General features: G+C 40.4%; 2 protein-coding genes across 3 annotated transcripts; both read right to left on the reverse strand.

The window, feature by feature from the left end:
• Positions 1-55: 55 nt before the first annotated feature.
• On the reverse strand, positions 56-9,619 carry LOC105938064 (CD9 antigen). The gene is made up of 8 exons (XM_036148322.1): positions 8,863-9,619; positions 7,038-7,170; positions 6,847-6,944; positions 5,003-5,077; positions 4,810-4,911; positions 4,022-4,117; positions 553-636; positions 56-341 (listed from the first exon to the last, which is right to left on the reverse strand). The coding sequence occupies exons 1-8, from the start codon at positions 8,962-8,964 to the stop codon at positions 273-275; spliced, it is 759 nt and encodes a 252-aa protein (XP_036004215.1). The 5' UTR covers positions 8,965-9,619; the 3' UTR covers positions 56-272.
• Positions 9,620-11,555: 1,936 nt separating this feature from the next.
• LOC105938063 (CD9 antigen) lies at positions 11,556-21,587 on the reverse strand. 2 transcript variants are annotated; one of them, XM_012879677.3, is made up of 9 exons: positions 21,471-21,587; positions 21,128-21,275; positions 17,717-17,822; positions 17,533-17,630; positions 16,569-16,643; positions 16,376-16,477; positions 16,124-16,219; positions 15,135-15,218; positions 11,556-14,805 (listed from the first exon to the last, which is right to left on the reverse strand). In XM_012879677.3, the coding sequence occupies exons 2-9, from the start codon at positions 21,191-21,193 to the stop codon at positions 14,578-14,580; spliced, it is 855 nt and encodes a 284-aa protein (XP_012735131.2). In that variant the 5' UTR covers positions 21,194-21,275; positions 21,471-21,587; the 3' UTR covers positions 11,556-14,577. The 2 variants fall into 2 exon arrangements, with proteins under 2 accessions (XP_012735131.2, XP_012735132.2); XM_012879678.3 differs by having other exon boundaries at positions 11,556-12,776; positions 21,471-21,586.
• Between the last annotated feature and the right edge of the window lie 427 nt (positions 21,588-22,014).

Consider the following 22,014-nt stretch of genomic DNA (forward strand, 5'->3'; position numbering starts at 1 on the left):
GAACTGAGAACTCAGGAACTTTTTTTTTTTTTTTTTTTTTTTATATATATAAATGGTGACGTAGTGCTTCATTGTTCTGAAATGCAGAAGTCACCACCAGACAGTGTCTAGGTGGTTGGAAGAGGTTTATCCTGGAGGACCATTTTATTCCATCTGGTCATTCATGGCAATGTACTTGGGTAGATTTTTAAGTCCACTTTTCAATGTCGCCACAGCAATGATTCTCAAAAATGGCCAAGGGGCATCCAAGGTGACGATGCGGTGTGAATTGTTTACTCGAGAGCAGTAGCGTCCTGATCAATCTTGGAGCTGAGCAAGCTGCTGCAAATCCCTTCTACAATCTTTGGGAAGGAAAGAGGGGAAAATAATGGTTAAAACAGTTTAGGTGGATGAGGAGATCGGAACAGTCACCACCTCACAAAGCAAACTGAACTGCTGGCACATACTTTTCAGACATATTTACTTTTGCATGAGCCAAACAGTTGACCATTCATTACTTGCTCTCAAGTGAAATGTTTTCACTACGCAAACAAGTGTACAGGATTTGCCTACCAAAATGACTCCGGTTCCAATGAAGAAGCCCAGCACCAGTGGCGCCTTGCTCTCAAAGTAAGGTCCAACACGCCCTGAGCAGCTCTGTTGAAAATCAGAAGCTGTGAACTCTCAATAAGCTGAGTTTTCAGGATAAAATGCAGATATGTGGGTCTAAAACAGGTTTTCTTGTTAACTCCTACAGTTGGGTGACTTTCCACAATCCAATTGTGGAAAGTCTTTTACCTACGCTGGTGTGGAAAACTAACTCATTAACAAACGGGAGTGTTCCAAAAGGGATGTACAGAGCTTTGAAAACTATTTGCTTCAGAACTTTCCTCTGGTTTTGCACTTTGGCAACATGAGAAATGGTGGAAGTAAAATATGTGGAACAAAAATAATGGCCCTATGTTTAAAAACTGTTACTGTCTACTTCTGTTACTTTGGATGATTTTTGTCCCACTCTTGTTGTAAATGTTTCAAACCAGAGGGATTTTGATCGGGTAACAGCCTGTCAAAGGTCCTGCCAAAGCATCTTAATCAGATTTTTTGTTTAAAACTGGACTCAATCCAAAACCTTCATTTAGGTTTTACTTTTATTTATTTATTGCCATTCACAGGTGGACTTACTCCAAGAGTTGTTTTTCTTTAGGTCCTGGGAAGTTGCATAGGTGCACCAAATTTGATAATCCTTGGACCAAACATGGCTTGGAGCTGATTCTATAAGTGCTGTAAGGAGCTGCTGTTGAGGAAAGAGACCCTTCTCACAGAATATTTCACTACATATCTCCTGGGGCCTGGACCAAAATTTATCATATTGAATTTGGTGAAGATCTGATTAAAAATGTGGAAACTTGAGTTAAACATATGGGTCGACGGCACACTTCACCGTGCTCCTCATGTCTAAAATAGTTGATCCTACATTGACTGCCATGGCACATGAATTACGGTGGCCATCTTGGAGTGATCGTCCTACAAACAGCACAAGGATACCAGAAAGGCGAATCCCACATTCTTCTCATTGACTTGTCGGTAAGATGACACATAATTGTCATGTTGTTGCTTTGCTATATATGTATATAGTGGGCTTATAACGCCGTCCACTGTTGGTCCTTGGGAAAGACCATTAAGGCTAACTGCCTACCTCATATAGATGAGAGCGCATAAGCAGAGAACCATACCGGCTCAGAAGTCGCCTGGTGAAACAAGGTCTGCGTCAGGTGTAGGTAAAAACACCTCAATGGCAAGAACAAGGTCCAGGCAACCAGCAGTTATGCCTTGCCAATAATCAGATACCCTGCTAGAATAAGTTGTAAAAATACGGACCACTGATGTTAAGACACAAAAGCTACTCGCCATGCATGGTGGATACCACCCCAAATCCAGTATCCATAGGCTATACACTATGCGCAAAGGAGGCAGAGGCCTAGTGAGCATCAGAGTCATCATTGAAGATGAAACAAGCTCCAAGAATATTTCAGTAAGACGGGGCCCAAGGGATGAAGCGCTCAGTGAATGTCTCAGACAATGGAAGCTGTAAGAGAAGGAACTGAAGGAACCATCGTGGGACGAATTCCCCTACATGGGATGTACCACCGACAGATGGCTGAAGTGGTTATGACCAAATCCTACCAATGGTTAGAGAGGGCTAGACTGAAGGACAGCACAGGAGCAGGCCTTGAGCACCAGAGCGTTAGAGGCCCAGATGTACCATACCAGGCAAGACCCCTGCAAAGAGGCCCCCAGAAACTATCCAGCATCTCACAGTAGGGTGTAAGTTACTAGCAGGGAAGGAATACATGGAACGCTATAACCAAGCGACTGGTATAGTGTACAGAAACATCTGTTCATAATACCAGCTGGAGATCCCCAGATCAAAATGGGAGTCACCTCCCAAGATGGTGGAGAATGACAGAGATAAGATCCTGTGAGACTTCCAGATACAAATGGACAAAATGGTAATGGGCAAACAACCGGACATTGTGATCACTGATAAGCAGCAGAGGACAGCCGTTGTGACCGGTGTGGTCATCCCAAGTGATGGAAACGTCAGAGCGCAAGAAACTGCAGAAATACCGAGGGCTCAGGGAAGAACTAGAAAGAGCCTGGAAGGTGAAGACAACAGTGGTGCCCGTGCTCATCGGAGCACTGGGGGCAGTAACCCCCACTCTTGAGAAGTGGCTTCAACAGATACCTGGAGAAACATCAGACATCTCAGTCCAGAAGAGCACAATCTTAGGAACAGCTAAGATCCTAAGAAGAACCCTCAAGCTTATACATGTATAAGATTATACATGTATATATTATAGCTTTATTTTTAAGGTTTGCAATTAACACGTTAGACTGAGCAGAGCCGGAGACTACTTCAAGATGGCGCCCCCAAATCTCGTCAGCGCCCATAAGCAATAGCAGTCAATGTGGAGTCTACTTTTTATAGTGTCTAGGGTTCTGCCAGCCACACCCTCCCTCAGTAGTGGAGGCCATCTTATCTTTCACTGGGGACAGTTTCATGTTAATTAGGGTCAATAATAAATCTTTAAGGGCTGGGGCTTCAGTAATCTCAGCATGGGACTATTGAGTTTTGTGTGGGACTAAATGTGGATCAATCACAGAAGGTTTGATGTCTCTGTAACTTTCCTTGTAGGGCTGAATTAATTTTTATCTTTTGGACTGGAAGTCAAAAGAGTTTTCGGCCTGATGCCGAAAACTCGCAATTTTGATGAGCAAACTGACCTGATCTATCAAAATATCTAGGAGAAGTTCGATCAAATACAGAGGCTTCAAAGTGCAAAAACAGGGTAAAAATGTGCACGTTCTATCAAAGATGGCCGACTTCCTGTTTGTTTAAGAACATATGTGTAAGAGAGTTTGAGATGGGTTTTGGTAAGGTCTATAAGAGAACCGAATGTCATACCTCTACAACATGTGGAGGGTGTTTCGAAAATTTCAACGGGGTGGTTTTTTTTTGTTTTTTTTTTTTTTGAGACAGAAAACCAGTTGTGGTTTTCCTTTTATTGTTTGAGTCATTAGATCTGATGATGAAGTTTGGCATATGCCAAACATAGGGCTGTACAATATAGAAAAAAGACAGCCCTGGTAATTTTATGCTGTTGCTTTATTAGCTATTTTTTATTAAAGAACACACAAACACTGAATTCAAATTCAACCTTTTATTCAATCAACTTTTTTTTTCCTTTTTTTTTTTTTAACCAAACTGCAAGTTTTAAAAAAAGAACACGTGTTCTCTGAATCTGAAGCTTGGTTTCGGAGTGTTCCTGGATCTGTGTTTGTGATTGGTTTGGTGTAAAGACTGTAGTATTAACCTACATGCTAGAATGCAAAATGAAGGTAAGCTGTTCTGTTGAATTTTTTATTAACCCTTTTTTTTGATAGACAACACATGTCTATTGATCAATATATATATTGTTATTGAATAATTGTCCAGCCATAGCCAAACATAATGGATTTATTTGATGGAACACTGACTTACATGATTATGAGTGTGCTCCAAGATATCATCCAGCTTCTGGCAGGTCTTCTTAATTAACTCGATATGTTGGTTTCCAGTCAGTCCACAGCATTGGAGCTGCAGAGCAGAGAGGCCAGATAGAGCACATCCAGACATCAACATTTATTTATGACTAGCAATAAATGAGAGTTCAGTATCAACCTGGAAGTTTCACTTTCAACATTTTAACTTTACAGCTATGTTAGTTGCTTTGTGCATTTTTTTATCTCTCATGCAGCCACAGAGACCTAAGCCCAGAATTTCTCATACCGCTAGCAGATTTAGGTTTAAAGCCATATAAAATTTTGATCAACAGCTTTCTTCTGACATAAGGTAATATTACTGGAACGGTTTCAGCTTAGAAGCAAAGCCGCCACAATGGCACCACTTGAAAGGCTTCGCACTGTCGTGTTACAACTGCAAACTTTGATGCATCTTATCAGGAGCTGATGTTGTGCACCAACACAAAATGTTGACCCGCACCCCTCTGAGTTGACATTTTGTTTTCACCAGCTTTGCATATGAAACCACAGGTTTTCCTTTTACTTCACATCAGTGCATGAGCACATGCGACCTGAATAAACACATGAAACCTTGCGGTCGTTAGGTGACAACCCCAGTTAGCTTAGGTCTACTGAAAGTTTCCTAAATGAAAAGCAGCTCTTTGGAACTGTTAGTTAGGGGACAGGTTATAAAATGAAATGCCACGACAAGTAATGGCATTCAATTACAACGCCACTCTATGAAGAGTTTAAGACATGGATGCCTACCAAGCTGTGGAGGAACGTGAGAATGGTTGCAACGGCTTCGTCTTCGTTCTTCACATAAAGCTGATGTACATCTTTGTACAAGTCTTCTAGCTTCTTTCCAACCTTATCAACACAATTCAAACACATAATTAGAATAAGAAATATTGCATTGCCACCAATATCTGAAAACATTTGATGTTTCTTTTCGAATTACCTCATGCCGGTGGGAGTAAGCAAGCGCTCCAACAGTAATTTCAGCCACAGCCAAGAGGAACACAAGGACTGAGAACTAAAGGAGGGATTGAATGATTAAATCAAAGCCTGATACAAGAAATAATAGTCAGAGAAGTATGTTTTTGAAAACTAATCTGTGGATAAAGCAGATATTATAGGAAAACTTAAAATTCTTCTGTTTCATTACAAATCCTCCCAGCAACTGCTCCAAAAAAAGGAGATAGGTGGCCAGTTAGCTTTGCATCAAAAACGTCTCCTTTTTTTTTTCTTCTACTTCTTCAGTGTTTCTAAAGCAGTACGATACCTTTCTGTATTCCCGTGATATATACCACAAGAAATCTGACTGTGGTACACTTTTCCTTTCTTGGACCAAGATTCTGGAAAAGGGCCTCCACCTAGACTTTAAAAAACAAACTTAAATAACATTAAATAAGGTAGACTAATGTTTTATTCTAAAGCTGATATGCCTGATACTCTGAAGCTTTTAGGAAAACTGTTTGTCTTGGAAGGATCCATCCAATCCATCCTTACATGGATCGATGGATGGCACCCATCTCCAGTGGTGCACCTGAGGAATCTTCACGTCTTCTGAGGAAGCTGCCCGCGTCCTCACTAAGACTAAGAAAGTAGAGCACATCACCCCAGTTCTAAAGTCCTTACACTGGCTCCCTGTATCTCAGAGAATAGACTTTAAAATACTCCTGTTAGTCTATAAATCTCTGACTTGTTATCAGTGTATCAACCCTCCAGACCACTAAGGTCTTCTGGCTCCAGCCTATTCTGCATACCTAGAACCAGAACTAAACACGGAGAAGCAGCATTTAGTTCCTATGCTCCATTTATCTGGAACAAACTTCCAGAAAACTGTAAAAGTGCTGAAAGCCTGTTTTACTGAAAAATCATTAGTTCCGCTTTGTAGTCTACCTGTTTTTAATGTTTGCTTTTAGTTTCTATTTTCCCATGTTCTATTTTGTTTCTACATTGTATTCCTACTTGCTTTTATTCTGTTTTTTTTCTTCTGTATTTTAATCATGTAAAGCACTTTGCATTGTCTCTGTACTGAAATGTGCTATACAAATAAATTCGCCTTGCCTTGCCTTTCCCCAAAGTTGATCTGTGTTTTGGGGTGATTTTTGGACACTGCACCAAAGTCCAATTTCATACAAAAAAAAAGTCCCTTCATATAATTTGTATTGTACTGGTTTGATGGTGGCCAAGCTGACGGAACAAAGGTGGTTCCTTGGGTCCTCTCTAAGCTTTTCCTTTAAGTTTAGCTCATGTATCTAGCACTTTGGGTTAGCTTGCACTTAAATTTCAGACATTGATAGAGCTTTTGATGGGGTCTGATCTTTTAATCAGCCAATGATACTTAGAACATTCATTGTCAGTACCTTTGGAATTTGTCTTAAAGTATTTAGATTTCCTGTTTCATGTTTATTTTTGTTTCTATGCTAATTATTAGAATAGTTTGAATACTAAATAAATTAATTCTTGATTTTTATTAGGGAAGAGTTGTATTAATTCTCCCATTCCTAGATGAAGTGTGAAAGTTGTGATACTCAAAATAAATGGATTTTTTAAAAATATAAACCTCATTGGATTTTTTGAGTTATAGAATAAGATTGGTTCCTAGTTAAGCAAGAGTTTACCACTCATATTGACCATTGATACAATACGAGACTAATCAATTTCATTACATGAGACTAACTGGAATTTCTGATGCAATTTATTGTTGTAGCCTTATCAATTAAGTAGTCTTCAATGACTGCATAAGAGCTAGATCCAGGCATGGGCTTCATTTAAAAAAATAAAATAATCTCTCACCATTAACAGGGCAATTTTTTTCCCATTGCAGGCAGCATACTCTCCAAAAATCCCCATAGCCGCCATGATTGAACCAAGAGTTACCAGGACATACACAGCTGATAAGAGAGAAAACAGGAGACGATTTTAATCTGATGCAAATACACAGAGAGGCTGGAGAATTTATGGTTCCGACTGATTTATTTACTGACCTATGTTAAAAACTTTTAACTCAATGCTTCCTTTGTTGTCGTCGTCGTTGTCAGATCCTATGTCGAATACCTCCTTGGTGTTGTGAAGGGAATGCAGCCAGAGACCAAACACCAATGACGCAAACCCCGCTACCTGTAAGGTGGGGGCCGGGGGTCGGGTAAATCTCCAAATTATGCTTGCTCAGCGAAAACAGGTGCATCTCACGAAATTAGAAATCATCAAAACATGAACTTTGTTCTGTAACACTATTTAAAAAGTGAAACATATATAGAATATTTACCCATGCAGCAATTAATTCCAAGCATCCCCTCTTACATATAGTTATGGCGGATGGAAACCCAAAATTTGGTTTCTAAGAATCGTTTATTTTAAAAAGGGATTTTTTAATACAGAAAGGGCTACGCAGTACTGGGAAAGACTCCTGGTTTTGATTGTTATACAGTAGAAGGTTAACGATACACAAAGGTCATTGCAAAGGAAGCTGGCTGTTCACACAGTTCTGTATGTGAGCATATGAAATGAGAGTTGAGTGGAAGGAGAAACTGTGGTAAAAAATAAGATATAAACAAGCAGCAACAGGAATTACCAATGCCCTGTGTTAATTGTGAAAACTTTGGAGGACATGGATTAGTGGATTACAGCTGGAGTCAGAGCTCCATGAGCCACAGACGTATTCAGAACATGGGCTACAACTAAGTCACCCCTGAACCAAGGACCCTACCTGGGCTAAGTAGAAAAGGTGGTTTGCTCAGTGATCCAAAGTCCTCTTTTCAGATCAAAGTAAATTTTGAATTTAATTTCAAAATTAAGGTCCCAGAGTCTGGAGTTATAGTGGAGAGGTTCGGGTGTTTGAGCTTCAGTGTTACGTGTCCACAGTCGGCAATTATTTTTAGTGCCCCTGTCATCTGCTGGTGTTGGTTCACTCTGTTTTACCAAGTCCAAATCAGCACAACTGTGTGTGTGTGTGTGTGTGTGTGTGTGTGTGTGTGATGTCATAACACTGGACCTCTAATCATCATGTACTGGAAACGTCACACTGGACTTCAAGCAATGTGGATTCTGTGCCTCCCCACTCTCCCTCCAGACTCTGAGACCTTGGTTTCCCATTGTTATGAAAACTTCACTTTCATCTCAAAAGAGGACTTTGAACCAATGAGCAACAATCCAGTTATTTCTTTCCTTAGCCCATATCAGTTGCTTCAGATGTCTCTGTTTTGGGAGCGGCCTGACGCGAGGACCTCAGCTCTTGCTGCGCTGACTCCAGCCTTGATCCACTCCCTGTAAAGCTCCTCCAAACTCTTCAATGGATTTTCCTTGACAATGCTCTTAAGGCTGCAGTTATCTCTGTTACTGGTGCGCCATTTCCTACCACACGTTTTCCTTCCACTCAACTTCCTATGAATATACTTGGATACAGCGCACTGTGAACAACCAGCTTCTTCAGCAATGGCCTTTTGTGGTTTACCCTGCTCATGGAGAGTGTCCAATACTCTCTTCTAGACACCGGAGCGGTCAGCAGTCTTCCTCATGGTAAGGCTGATCCAGACCAAATGACAAACAATATCTAAAATTTTCTCTATATTCAAAATATTTTTTTCTAGATGAACGTAAGTATAAACATATCACTCATTCGGCAAAGAATGTGACTTTCACTTTCTGAATTGAATTATTTTAATAAACTCTTTTTGGTGATACTCTAATTTATTGAGATTCACCTGTATAATTTAATCGCTGATGCTGTGCTTCACACTTTTCAGCCTATGCGCATGCCCCACCATCCTCCCCTTATTTTTCACAAGTGTTTATATGATGAGCCAGACTTACCGCAAAGACGATATTGAAAACGATGAGGATGTATTTGCAGATGAGCCCGCATCCACCCAGAGAAATGATAAACCTCAATTTGATATCTGTAAAGGACTTCATCGCGCCGAGACTAAACGGACATCAAAATAACAAATACTGTAAAGTTCAAACTGAGCAACTTTTTTCGCTAAATCTTATTAGGCTGCTGGCATCGTCCCCCTGCTGAAAAAAAAAACAAAAACACATGAAAGCCTACTGAAGTAGGTATCAGTCATAAATGAACTAGTTGATGTGGTACAGCTTATCCATCTGGGAGAAGGGATAGATTCAGCTACCAATGACAGCAGGCTCCTTTTTCCGCCCCTAACGTGCACCAAGCCTCGCCCCCTTTGGCTCCGCCCCAGACCTCTCATTGGCCAGGAGGTGTGTGGAAGTGACGGGCCGCATGAGCAGTCACTCGCCTCCAGTCAGGTCACTAAACAGGTTTTTGTTCTCCAAAGTTCAAATCATTGAATCTTTATGGCTGTTTCGCGGGGGTAGGAGTAAAACCTTTGACTTACGCAGTCGCTGAAGATTAAAGCTAATCCATCCCACTTAAATATTTGATGGTTCACACAGCCTGTAATTCAGAACCCTCCAATTTAGTATCCCCAGCAATTTTTCTTTATAAATAATTGCATACATACACTTAGATGGACATATTGTAAACTGAATCTATTACTTTATTTCCTCTGAATTTGTATATGTATACATCATATCTGAACGCTGCAAAACGGAAGTCAAGCTCCTTGTTGATCTGATCCTAGTATGACTTTGTTATTCTGTTATTGTAGTTTAATGAAAACCCCTGAATTAGAAAATTACGTAAGACCAATAAAAAAAAAAAGATCAGCACAAAAGTAGGAGGACCTGGCAGCTGTCCTGCAGACGTAACTCCCTCTGATAGAACTGGAAACAGGCAGTTGCACTTTATTTAGTATCATTGGGACTGCATGTCAAAACTTGCTAATGGTTGGTTCACGCCCCTTCAGTTTATTTAATACAAGGGAGACATTTTAAGGCTGCAGTCAAATCATTGCGAGATGTGGAGCCATGACTTTATTGCACCGTGAAAATTTGAATGTCAAACCAAAGCACAACATAAGATGTAATTATTTCAACATAGAAATATCAGTGTTGAGCTGGGAGCCATATTTGGTACTGATGGAACTTATCCTATATGGTTATTAAAGATATGCACTTTTAGAACATGAGAACCTCTTTAAAACACAGAAATGTATTAAGTGGAATGCAAAGCATTATTGAATAGAGGCCATAATCACTTGGTGTGACCTAAAGTAATTTCACGGCCATTTTCGAGATGCAATTTACCCAGTTTTTCAATTTTAGAAACTTAACCAACTAGAATAAAACACCATTTCACGGCAAATACATAGACCAGATGTATAACTAATGTAACTTCAGACAAACCAAATCTCAGCTGAAGTCATTTTATTCTACTTGTAAAGAACCACAAGGCTTAATGTTTATTTGAAAAAATACAATACTGTTTCAACAGTGATACTTTTCAAGTCTACACCGGTGGCTGAAAAAAAATCTGATTTTAGCCCATTTTAAAGAGGACATGGGTTCTAATATCTAAAACGACTGCAGGCTTCCAGCAGCTGCTACTTCTTGGTAAAAACATGTTCTATACAAGCACTTTTAATTAGTGTTGCACCAATACCGATACCAGTATCAGGGACGGGCCCCCGATCCAGCACTAAAGTGGTGATATCGGTATCAGCGAGTACCAACAAATAGGGCACAGATACCATTTTGATGTTTGTATGCCACTTGAACGCAGCCTTCTCTCTCCCGACTAGTATTATACATGTTATATAAGTTCATGAAAGTTGCACTATTTTGGCATTTGAGAGTCAAAACTCAAAAGAGATTATTCAATTATTAATGTAATTTTACTGTCTTACTGTTGCACTACTATTATACATGTTATAATTTCACGAATGTTGCACTATTATGGCATTTGAGAACCAAAAGTTTATTAAACTATTGTCACCCATTCCAGGTACGCAATAAATAGTTCTACTACCCTAAGTAGTATGCAGTTCTTCATACATACACACACATCAGTTTCAAACAGATGGTATTGGTATGGTATCGGTATGGGCCAATACCGCACAGCCAGGTATCGGGTATCGGTATCGGGGCCAAAAATGGCATCGGCGCAACACTATTTTTAACCCACATTTTTATTCTACATTTTGCCTTTTAAACACAGAGTCATCTGAGTTTATCTTTACTGGGCAACATTCCTTTAAGTAATGAAATAACATAACCTTTCATACCCAATATATTTTTGTCCTTTTTCAGTCAGAGCCATATATTTCTTTTTCCAGTTTTATAAATACTTTATAGGATATATAAATATATACTTTAAAAAAAAGTTATATTTTAGATTTAGCATTATCAATGCTGCAAGTGTTCTCTTAATACTGTTTTTACAACCTGTGCAACAACCTTTACTGTCCATTTACTATGTAATTTGTCCAAATATCTTACTGTTGATTTTTTCCATCAAAGACATTTATTTCAAACGGGTTCCTAATTGCATTAAATACACATATTTAAAAAAAATTATTATTATCATTACTTTCATGTGTTTTTGCAGGTCCCAACAATGGTGTAAAAAAATCAAATGAAGACACAGATTGCAGTTTTTCTGTTATTTTATTGAAACATGCACAGCCACAACCATTAAGAGAATATTTTGTTCTCACGTAATTACAATGCAGTAGTCTGGACTACATGATACAGTGTAAAGAAAAATAAGGCGTTCAAGCTTTTAAACGTAGAACTTGGAATCTGTCTCTTTGTTCGCAATATAAAAAAATAATTTATACCAAGGCAACAGTTTTGACTTACAATTTCAAAAGACACCATTTAAATGTTACGCTTTTTCTTTTTTTTCATCCAGAAACAACAGCTTCTGACACAAAGGACTTCTTTTATTTGATTCTCAAGGACTCCATTTAACTTTCTGGCCAAATCCTGTCATCGTTAAAACATCAAGCAAGCAATAAGAAATAAATGAAATGCATTTTTTTAACCAAAGATTTTTGCGTGTATCCCTTTACCTTTTAAACCTGTGAGTATATTAAAAAAAAACAGTACCGTAAAAAATAAAACAAATCTAATATAACTAGAGCATTGCTCATAAGAATACTAAACAAAAAAACACGATCACTGCTGTGATTGGCGTAAGCGATGAAAAAAGTTCTCAACTTTATATTCTGACCTAAACACAATCAAAGCCTCTAAAAGCTTGCCTTTATCACTATGATCCCTTGTTCCCGTTCACATTTCTGACAGTGAGGTTCAACACAGGCTCAGTTAGTTCGCAGCATGTAGCGACAACAAACTACCTCTAACGATCTAACTTAAAAGCATAAAATGGATGGAAAGACTTGAGTTTACGTGCAACATGGTTGCATGCATTCCCGTTTGTTAAAAAAAAAAGGCTCCGTGTGCTTTTGCTACTAAGGTTTGCAGATAAATCGTGTTTGCATTGTCAGATTAATAGCCTCAGGTATTTGCAGATCTGGCTGGTTCGGAGTATCTTTTAGGATGGTAAATCTAGTGGTGTACAACATTTTCCGCAGACTGTCTCCAACTGTACACACGCGCATACACACACACACACACACACACACACACACACACACACACGCACGCACACAGGAAAAGCTGTAAACACTGATCCGCTGGTTGAGTTTCCAGCGATGGTCACTGAAGATGAAGCAGAGGAGGCCGAGGGTCAACCCTCAACAGTCCTCCTGTTCTTAGTACACAGTCGAATAGTAAGTGGTGACCGCCTGATGCTCTCTCTTGATCTGTTTCAGGAGCAAACTGGCGCAGACCAGGGCAGTAATCTGTCATGCAGACAAAGAAGGAGGGAAGTAAAGAACAGCGAAGGGACAGAGGCCTCGCCCAGACCTGCTACTAATGTCCATCCTGCATTTGGCCAGCTCTGAGCACACTTCAGACTGACTGACTAGTCCAGCAGTCTTTAGTTAGCTGCACAGCATACATGTAGAGCTGCTAACTGAGACCTGACGGGTCAGGATGGATGTTAGCGGCAGGCTCCTGATTCATGCTTTAAAGCCAGAGAGCTGTGAAAAAACCTGCTTCTAACGTCACACAATCTAAACCAGCCACCAGAATATATTGGTGTCAAAGACAAGACAAGATTTTCCAGCCCGTGTTGATTCAAACAAAACCACACAAAAAAAAAAAAAATCATCTAAAAGTGAAATGGTAATGTGTTCTGTGGTAACTAAGAGAACATTTGAAGGAAGAAATCCAACCCGTTTGATTACAAAAAATAGAGAACAAGCTTTTATAGACAAGACAGAGAATATTTCTTGTTTCTGTGGAGCAGCAGTCATTCCTTTGCAGGTTGTGATGGACACACCCAGTCCTGGTCAGAAGTTAACATCCCATCGTTGTCATGGCCAAGAACGTTGCTGTGATTTGGGGCTTTTAATTATTTCAACCTCTGTTTTTGGACAAGGGTTGATCCTTCAACAAACAATTTCAATGCTCTCTAAAAGAACTGGGTTTGATTTTAATGTGGATTTTCTCTAATGCACACAGGCTCAAATCTTTAGCAACAACCTCACTAATATGTGGTTAACAGAGGAGCCATCAACAAGCTTCATACATTTGTCCGTCTGAATATCTGCCCAAATGCTATCAGCAGAAATGGCAGAGCTCGTTTTAAATGTCCAGGCACAAACTGGGCTTTTAAGCACAGTCCATAAAGGTGCAACAGGATTGAGGTCAGGACCTTTCCAGAAGCTTAATGTTGGCCTGTTTGTCAGATGAGTGACCAAGCTGTCATTCATCTGACACATTGTGTCAGATGAATGAACTGATATAAAAATAAAAAAGGAAATAAACTGATTTACTGGGAAATTATTACCAGACACATCTAAAATGTTTTTGGGAAGGGTAAAGTTTAAGAATCCAGAATGGCCATGACTACAACCCCTTTCCAAATGTATGCACTGTACTCGAAAATCTGGCCTGTACCTGGAAACCAACCCATTTAAAATCAATTCTGATAAAAAAGTTTGGTCAAACATCCAGCCAGATTCATGCCAGGAGCTTGCTGATGACTACAAAAGTTTGTGGTTTCTCTGCAACCTGTTGAAGGATAACTAACCAAATGTTAGTTGTCATGGATACGTATAGTTTTCATCCTGTTAAACTGGGGGAAATCCCCAAAGGTTTAACTAGTGCACACAATCTTGTTTTAAAGAATAAGTCCTATGCTGGGATCCTTCTTGCCTGGAATATAAATGTGTATTTTAACTTCCTAATTTATAATGACATTAATTTCCATGACATTCCTATGGAAACTCCTGACTAGATGTAGGTGTGCCGTGTAACGGACGTCCTCTGATTGACAGGACCTGCTCTCAGAACCGTTGGTCTGCTTCACAAAAACTTGAAACATAATCAGCAATTGTCACAATTTCCCTTGAAGATGACTTCCCCAAAGTGGCAGTGATGTTTAAATTGTTAGTTATCTAAGGGGTGGGGGTGGGGGGATTGTTCCTTCTAAACAGTATGAAGGATCGAGTGTGATCATGGTGAGAGAAGCAAAGAGTTTGTCACGTCAGAGCTTTGTGGGATCCCATAAAAGTATGAAATCTGACGAGACGACTCTTAAGCCTGAGCCAGAGGGATGTTGACCACAGACAGGGGCGTGAAGACGACTGGTTCCTGATCAGGGAAGGAGTTGTTGGAGACGGTGACATGCTGAGGGTAAGGCTGAGGGTAAGGCTGAGGGGCAGCCAGGGAGGACGTGCTGGGATTCAGGATAATGTACTGAGGAGATGCAGAGGCCCACTGAAGCTGGGAATTGATCACTCCGCTACAAATCAGAGCTACGATCTTTTGGAAGCAACGATGGAGAAAATAAGAAATGAAATAAAATGACAAAAAGGTGGGGTGGGAGGGAGAAAGATGATCAAACTCAAAACCATGAGCAAAACACAAACTGAAGCTTGTGAATACTGTTTAGAGGAGTCTCTCTTTTCCTCTTCTATCATTTCATTTAACCTGTACCCCTGGTCTACAATTGTATTTCACATAGATGTAGTTTACACTCTGGTGAAATGCCAAATTAGGTTACTTTATTAAGCTTACTTTATTCGTTAACCTATTTCAAACGAACCTTGATTTTCTGCTGTTAAGCAAACAAATGTGCAGTTTTTGCCTACCAGAAGAGCTCCGGTTCCGATGAAAATGCCCATCACCAGTGGCGCCCTGCTGTCAAAGACAGTCACAATGGTAACGGGACAGTTCTGTAGGACAGAAGAAGCAGTGAGCACTTTAAAACACAACCCTGAACCCAGACTTTACAGCAATGCTAAATGGACTGAATTTATGTAGCGCTTTTCTCTTAAAGAAAGTAAACACGATTGGTTTTCAACTGGTGGGAAACAGACAAGCAATCCTACACTTGTCCTCAGTTAATAAGGCTAGAATAATGGTAATATAAGCATTGTGGTCATTATACAAACTTCTGATGATAGAGCCTTAAAATATAATTCATTACTTTGAGTGTTTATTTTTTCCTAGTGGTGGGGGGAAAAATCTATTTTAACAATTCCAACATGAGAATCAGAGGTGACACAATGATTGGTGTCTGTAACATTTTTAAGATGACCAGGATTACTGTAAATTGTATTTGTTCATCCTTGACCTTCTGTTTCCTCAGGCTATAAATATGACATCACGTACAGACTTATTTCTCATAGGCATTTTTTTAAAATAGTGAAAAAAGAGAGAACATGTCAGTCATCATCCGTCAGACGTGTGGGGACTTCCTTAAATCTAAAAAGTTTAACAGGTTTGTGGATCATTTGTTACCAGACTGCAAAATAAAGAATCGTGAGAGCAATATTCTTTTGAAAGACAGCAAGCTGGAGCAGGAAGACAAGAGTGGGAGCTGAAATGAATGTTTGTCCAACATAAACAGTGGAGGAGAAAGCTTCTGGGCCCAATCACCAATGCACTCTTCAAATTCGTACAAAACAAAAATCCTTTGCTTTCTTATTGACAGTTGTGCTTAGTGTTTCTCTGTGTTTGTGGTTATAGCAGGACAAGATTATTCTGCAAGGCACTAAACATTAACACTAAGTCGTTTGACAAACGGTGTGGTCATCATAACCACTAAAAACTGCTGAACTCCATGGACCCCACTTACGGGCATGACGATGTGCTCCATGATGCCGTCTGGTTTAGGACAGGTCTGCTTCACCATCTCAATGAGATGGACTCCAGTCATTCCACAGCAGTGCAGCTGCAGCACGACAGAAAACAGAGTTAGGAGGAACACCCAGAAAAATAAAGATATTCCCAAAGAAATCATTCTTACTTTTTATACTATGTCAAAATATAACCACATATACATGTCAACGGATTTGACATTGAAAACAAGGAAACTGCGCCCACTCACTGAGTTGTGGATGAATGTGAGAGTGACACCGATTGCTGGGTCTTGGCTATTCACATAGAGGGAATATAAGCTCATGTAGAACTCTCCTAGTTTCTCTCCAACCTTGGGGCGGAAAAACGCGAACACGTAATTACAATGAGAAACATTTGGTTTCTGACAAGATGGGTGTAGACGGAAAACATTTTGTCTTTACCTTTCCGCGGTTAGAATAGGCGAGTGCTCCGACGACAAATTCAGCTATGGCCAGAAGGAAGAGCAGGACAGAGAACTGTGCGGATAAGAGCACATTGATTATTGTACAACGCTGCAACACAACAAACTAGGAATCATTGTTGAGTTTATTTGCAATAAAATCAAATTTTGTTATGATCTCTGGGGGGTTGGTTATGCTTTTCATGTGCATTATGTTTCCACCATTTCCTTGTTGTTTGTGTCTTGCCATATTCGGTGGTCATTTGGTCCTAGACGTTGCCTCATCCATCTGTGAGTTCATTTCCTGTAGTTCTGCTCATTAGTCTCCTCTCCTCAGCTTCTCCGGCTCAGCTGTTACTCATTTTCACCGTGCTGCTCTCCCCTGCCAGTTATGTCTTTCTCCACACTTCCCTCTGTACATAAGCTCTCTGGCTCTCATCGCTCACAGTTGGTTTCATGCGTTAGTCTGCCCGGTATGCTGTTCCTCCGTCAGTCTGCCTGCACGTTTTTTTTCTAATTTATTCTTTAAAGAGCTGTTGCCAGGATATCTGCACTTGGGCTTTACTAAACAAACATGACAAGTTTGTGTTCATACACTTTTCTGCTTCGTTACAACACGCAGTTGTAACACACTTTGTGGCTCTTAGCCTAATTGTCCGACACCAACAGTTGAGATTGCAAGATAATGCCAGAGAAGAAATTACAAGCTATTTTTTTTATTTCTAGCCAAAATGACTGAGTCTTACAATAAATGGATGAATGAAAACAGAAAATAAGACATGAGTCAAAGTGAGTCAAAGGTACAGCAGCCGAAACAGTTTCGCAACAGGAAAAAGTGATCCTGAACTCTTTATTTTAAAAAGTGTGTGTGTGTGTGTGTGTGTGTGTGTGTGTGTGTGTGTGTGTGTGTGTGTGTGTGTGTGTGTGTGTGTGTGTGTGTGTGTGTGTGTGATGCATTTGCTCACCACTTGCAGAGAAGTCTTTTTCTCATTACAGGCGCCGTAGTCTCCGAACACCACCACTATCAGCATGACCGAGCCGAGGGCTATCAGTACAGTCACACCTGATTACGCAGGAAAACAGGAACGGCTTGTATTAAACTGGAATCTGAAACCAATCTCTATTAATGGACTGTTGCAATGCACAAACCTATGACAAAAGCACTGGAGTTGAGTTCAGCCACTGAAAAGATGGCTCGGGTGTTCTCACTGAATCTGAGCCACAAGCCAAGGCTCAAAAATGCCATCCCAACCACCTGTCATAAAGAAGAACCAAAATCACGTTACGACATGAAACTAGGTTGTGGTTGACAACAAATGTACAAAGGATACCACAAAAGGAACGACGACTACAAATATGTTTTCTTTCACAGGACCACTGCATTTAAAAAAAAAAAAAGCTCTGTGTTTGGTGATTAATAGGAAAGGAGGCATTAAACAGGCATTGAGTGCTAATTCTGTATGCAACTCAGATTACACAATTTATTTTGAAAAAAAAAACTACTTTTATTTTGAGGACTTCTGTTTGTCTTTCTTTCTTTGGGTAGTGGGCCGCAAAGTGGTGCTGTTTTTAGCACTGTTGCCTGTGGTTTCTCTGGATGGAGCTTTCGTTTATCCCCTTTGCACGCCGGGGTTCTCTCTGTGGAACACTGTGCACGAAGTGGCTCAAACCGGAATATAATTTTATCATAAACCACGCAGGGAAACGAAAGTTAAAAAAGGATACTACCGCTTTCTATATGCAAACGGGCGCACAGTATTCAATAACCTAAGTCAGATCTTAGTAAGGCTTTCTCTCATTTTACACACACTGAATGCTGCTAAGTTTTGTCCCTCAACAGTGCTTGGTTCAAAAAGTTGTTCTTGCACGGTCCCCGATCGAACCACCGTGTGTGCGGACAAAAATAATTTCACTGCAGTCAAAAGTCTTTGGTTTTGCGTTTTAAAGTCATTGTTTTCGCCTTTGCTGAGGCAAAAACTCCCAAATAAGGCCCTAAATTTTAACCCACGTAAGTCAAACTTTGGAGTAGTTTGAACCACCACCCTTCTTTTAATGTCTTATTCTTTACCAGTTCCCCAGATTTCTTTAAAACGTTAATGCCGCACAGTAATGCTTAATGGCGGCAGAGCCAACAAAACTGACAGCAGGAGGTGGAACTTCAAGCCAACCCCCAGGAGGCGTTCACCACCTTCTGGCTATACAGGGTCTGTGGAAAACCAACAGGAGCGGAACCGAGCGGGCGCATTAGAGTAGGGCTTTAGTAAAACGGGCTTTAGATATTTAGTTTGGATATTTAGCAACCAATGTCGGCGGTAAAAAAAAGCTGTTTGTGGAAAGATTATACCATTATCTCCATAAACATACATTTAAATGCAAGGACCTCCACATTATTTTTTCAGTGTGGGTTAATTGTTCTTAAGATAAGATAAGATAAGATAAGTTAGGATAAGATAAGATAAGATAAGTTAGGATAAGATAAGATAAGATAAGATAAGATAGACTTTATTGATCTCACCGTGGAGAAATGCACTTGTCACATCGGCTCAATAATCAAAAGAAGGTGCCAAAAGGAGGAAAAGGCGCATGAGGTATATACAGTGTGTGCACATATATACAGTGGATTGAAAATAATAAAAATAAAAAAGTAAATAAAGCAGAGATTTAAGATACATTCAAGGTGACTCATATACATATGAATTTGACGTTAGTGAGATAACTATAACAGCTCAAGTCTCTTATTTAACAGGATTATTGCACAGGTTATTACATAGGGTATTAAATAGTAATTGCACATTATCATATTCAGATTCAGATTCAGACATACTTTACTACTCCCAGAGGGAAATTGTTGTTTCAGTACCACCAACATTACATAAACATCACAAACATTTCAGGGGGGAGACGGTGTACTGAGGCCTTGCTGCCAAGGACAAATTTTGTCTAACAGGCGCTGCCCTTTATCTGTAGAAGGAAGATTGCAACACATGGGGGAAAAAAATAGTTAGTTAGTTAGTTAGTTAGTTATTAGTTATTGCGCAAGTTATAGTGCAGCATTGTAAAGTCTGATGGCAGCAGGAATGAATGACCTGCGGTAGCGCTCATTTTTACAAACAGGATGTAAGTCTGGCACTAAATGAGCTGCTCATCTCCTCTACAGTCTGGTGCAGGGGGTGGAAGGTGTTGTCCATGATGGATGTGAGCTTGGACAACATCCTCCTCTCAACCACTTCCTCCACCGAGTCCAGAGTGCAGCCCAGGACAGAAGTGGCCTTCCTCACCAGCTTATTCAGCCTCATTCTGTCGCGCTCTTTGCTGCCTGGGGCCCAGCAGACTGTCATGATTTGGGTTTGGTTATGGTTTTTGTTTATTTGATCAATTACTTCACTCTCCTGCCTTAAGTTCAGTTTCTATTTTAGGTTCTGTCTTAGTGTTTGATTTTGTTTTAGGTTATAAGTTTATCCGGCCTGCTCAGACCATTTCTGTCACCAGTCTAAGTTCAGTTCACCTGCCAGCGTTCTTTTGTCTTCCTGTCACTCCCCTTCACCAGTCACCATCCAATCGGCTTCAGTTTACTCCCAAGCACTTCCCTGTTCCCGATTAGCTCCACCCATGTCAGTAATTAGTTTCACTCCATTCACCTGATCACTCCCTTACTTATACCTGCCTCTGCAATCTGCCACATCATTGTTTGATTTTTCTGTGCCCAGTTGGTGAGTCAAAGTCAGCTTTCAATGCTCTCTGTTTCCCTGTTCTTCTGACCCTGTTTGCCTCTGGATATTTGAGTTAGCCTGTCCCCTGTTTTTGCATGTAGTTTTGTCTGTGACTGCCTTTTTGTTATTTTTGGTTAATGGATGCAGTCTTCCCATTTTTGTCTTGATCCCCGTTTTGGCTTTTGCATTTTGTTAATAAATCATCTTTAACCTAACCTCTGCTTGTCTGGTTGAATACTGGGTCCCTCTGTCTCTGGTTCATGACAGCAGACGACAGCGAAGAGGAGGGCTGAGGCCACCACAGAGTCATAGAAGGTTTTAAGCAGGGGCCTGCTCACTCCAAAGGACCTCAGCCTCCTCAGGAGGTGAAGGCGGCTCTTTCTTCAGAGAAATAATTACTTTCAGTAAAATGAGTTCCTGTATAGTGTGTTTGATTGCAGTGACTACTTTTGCCACCAGCCCACTGAAAATAGAGTATTACCCTTTTTAATAATAATAATAATATATTGTATAATAATAATAATAATAATATAATAAATAAATAAATAATTACATTTACTGATGTAGCCAATTGGGGGCCTGCCAGGAGGGGCTCAGGGCGACATCCACGCAACAAACGCCCCTGGTTACGTCCTGAGTAGCAATGTATTGTTTACTGTATCTCAACAGGAAGCAGTGGGAGGGAGCATGGCATTTCTCACAAAACGAAACCTCCGTGGTGTTCCTCCAGGTCTCAACTGTAAATCTGCACAACACAACTAACCACAGTGACCGCTTTCGATCCCCTGACCTTCTAGCAAACAACGCATCTCCTCTTATTCCGAACAACGTTATATGTATCCGGACTCACGGCAAAGATGATGTTGAAAATGAGGAGAATGTATTTGCAGACGACTCCGCATCCGTCGAGCGCCATGGTGAGCGGTGGTCTGTGGAACTGCGCACTTGTGAAGTCGGGAGGAAAACGGGGATGACGGAGCTCCTCCTGCGGCTCAGGCCTGTTCAGGTGGAGCACATCACAAACAACCCGTCAGCCGATGTCGGTGCGACCCCAGTTAAAACACACAGGGCAGCTAATAAACGGGAAGCATTTAATAACGCAAAACAAACATTTAACACGAAAATTACGTTGTTGCAGACTACCAATGCCGTTTTAAAAAAAATGACCTATAAACTAAATGGCAACCAAATACCTCTTGCTGTTTTCGGCTTAGATCTGACGGAGCAGCACGCGCCTCCAACTCCAGTACCAGATGAAACTGCGTGTGGATGGTATTACCTCAAACGTGCGCCATGCCCCGCCTCCTCAACCGCGTCCAATCCTCTCATTGGTCGACAGCTTTGATGATAGAACACAGCGCCTATGAGCGGGAGGAATGGGGATGCTGCCAACAGATAAAGGGGACATCAAAGGGAGCAAAATGAAACTTAAGGAAACGAGACTGCGCCAGGGGGTGGAGCCTCCAGAAATGTTTCATAGGGGTGCCCAGAAGGGGCCTCTTAAACTCTTGGGGTGGCACACTGAAAATAAAAGCCATAATTTCAGGATTTTATTCTACTGTTGTAGTTAAGCTGCCTGTAGAAAACTATCTTAAAGATTTAAGTAAACGCCTAATAATATCTTTTGGTTTATGTTTGATTTTTAATGTTACTAATGATCTAATGTGCATAGACCAATAACAGTACAGTTAACATTTTGAGTTGAACAATTCCTTTCGTAATTATATTAGGAATATG

Source organism: Fundulus heteroclitus, chromosome 16 (genome assembly GCF_011125445.2).
Source record: "Fundulus heteroclitus isolate FHET01 chromosome 16, MU-UCD_Fhet_4.1, whole genome shotgun sequence".
Taxonomy (NCBI): domain Eukaryota; kingdom Metazoa; phylum Chordata; class Actinopteri; order Cyprinodontiformes; family Fundulidae; genus Fundulus; species Fundulus heteroclitus.

Excerpts from the sequence above, each read along its gene's own strand:
- LOC105938064 (XM_036148322.1), bottom strand. The coding sequence starts at position 8,964 with ATGAAGTCCTTTACAGATATCAAATTGAGGTTTATCATTTCTCTGGGT. Across the intron at positions 4,912-5,002 it reads CTTACTCCCACCGGCATGAG|GTTGGAAAGAAGCTAGAAGA; the intron begins GTAATTCGAAAA and ends TGTGTTGATAAG. Across the intron at positions 4,118-4,809 it reads TCACGTTCCTCCACAGCTTG|CTCCAATGCTGTGGACTGAC; the intron begins GTAGGCATCCAT and ends TCTGCTCTGCAG.
- LOC105938063 (XM_012879677.3), bottom strand. The coding sequence starts at position 21,193 with ATGGCGCTCGACGGATGCGGAGTCGTCTGCAAATACATTCTCCTCATT. Across the intron at positions 17,823-21,127 it reads TTTTCAACATCATCTTTGCC|GTGGTTGGGATGGCATTTTT; the intron begins GTGAGTCCGGAT and ends TCTTTATGACAG. Across the intron at positions 16,220-16,375 it reads TCACATTCATCCACAACTCA|CTGCACTGCTGTGGAATGAC; the intron begins GTGAGTGGGCGC and ends GTCGTGCTGCAG.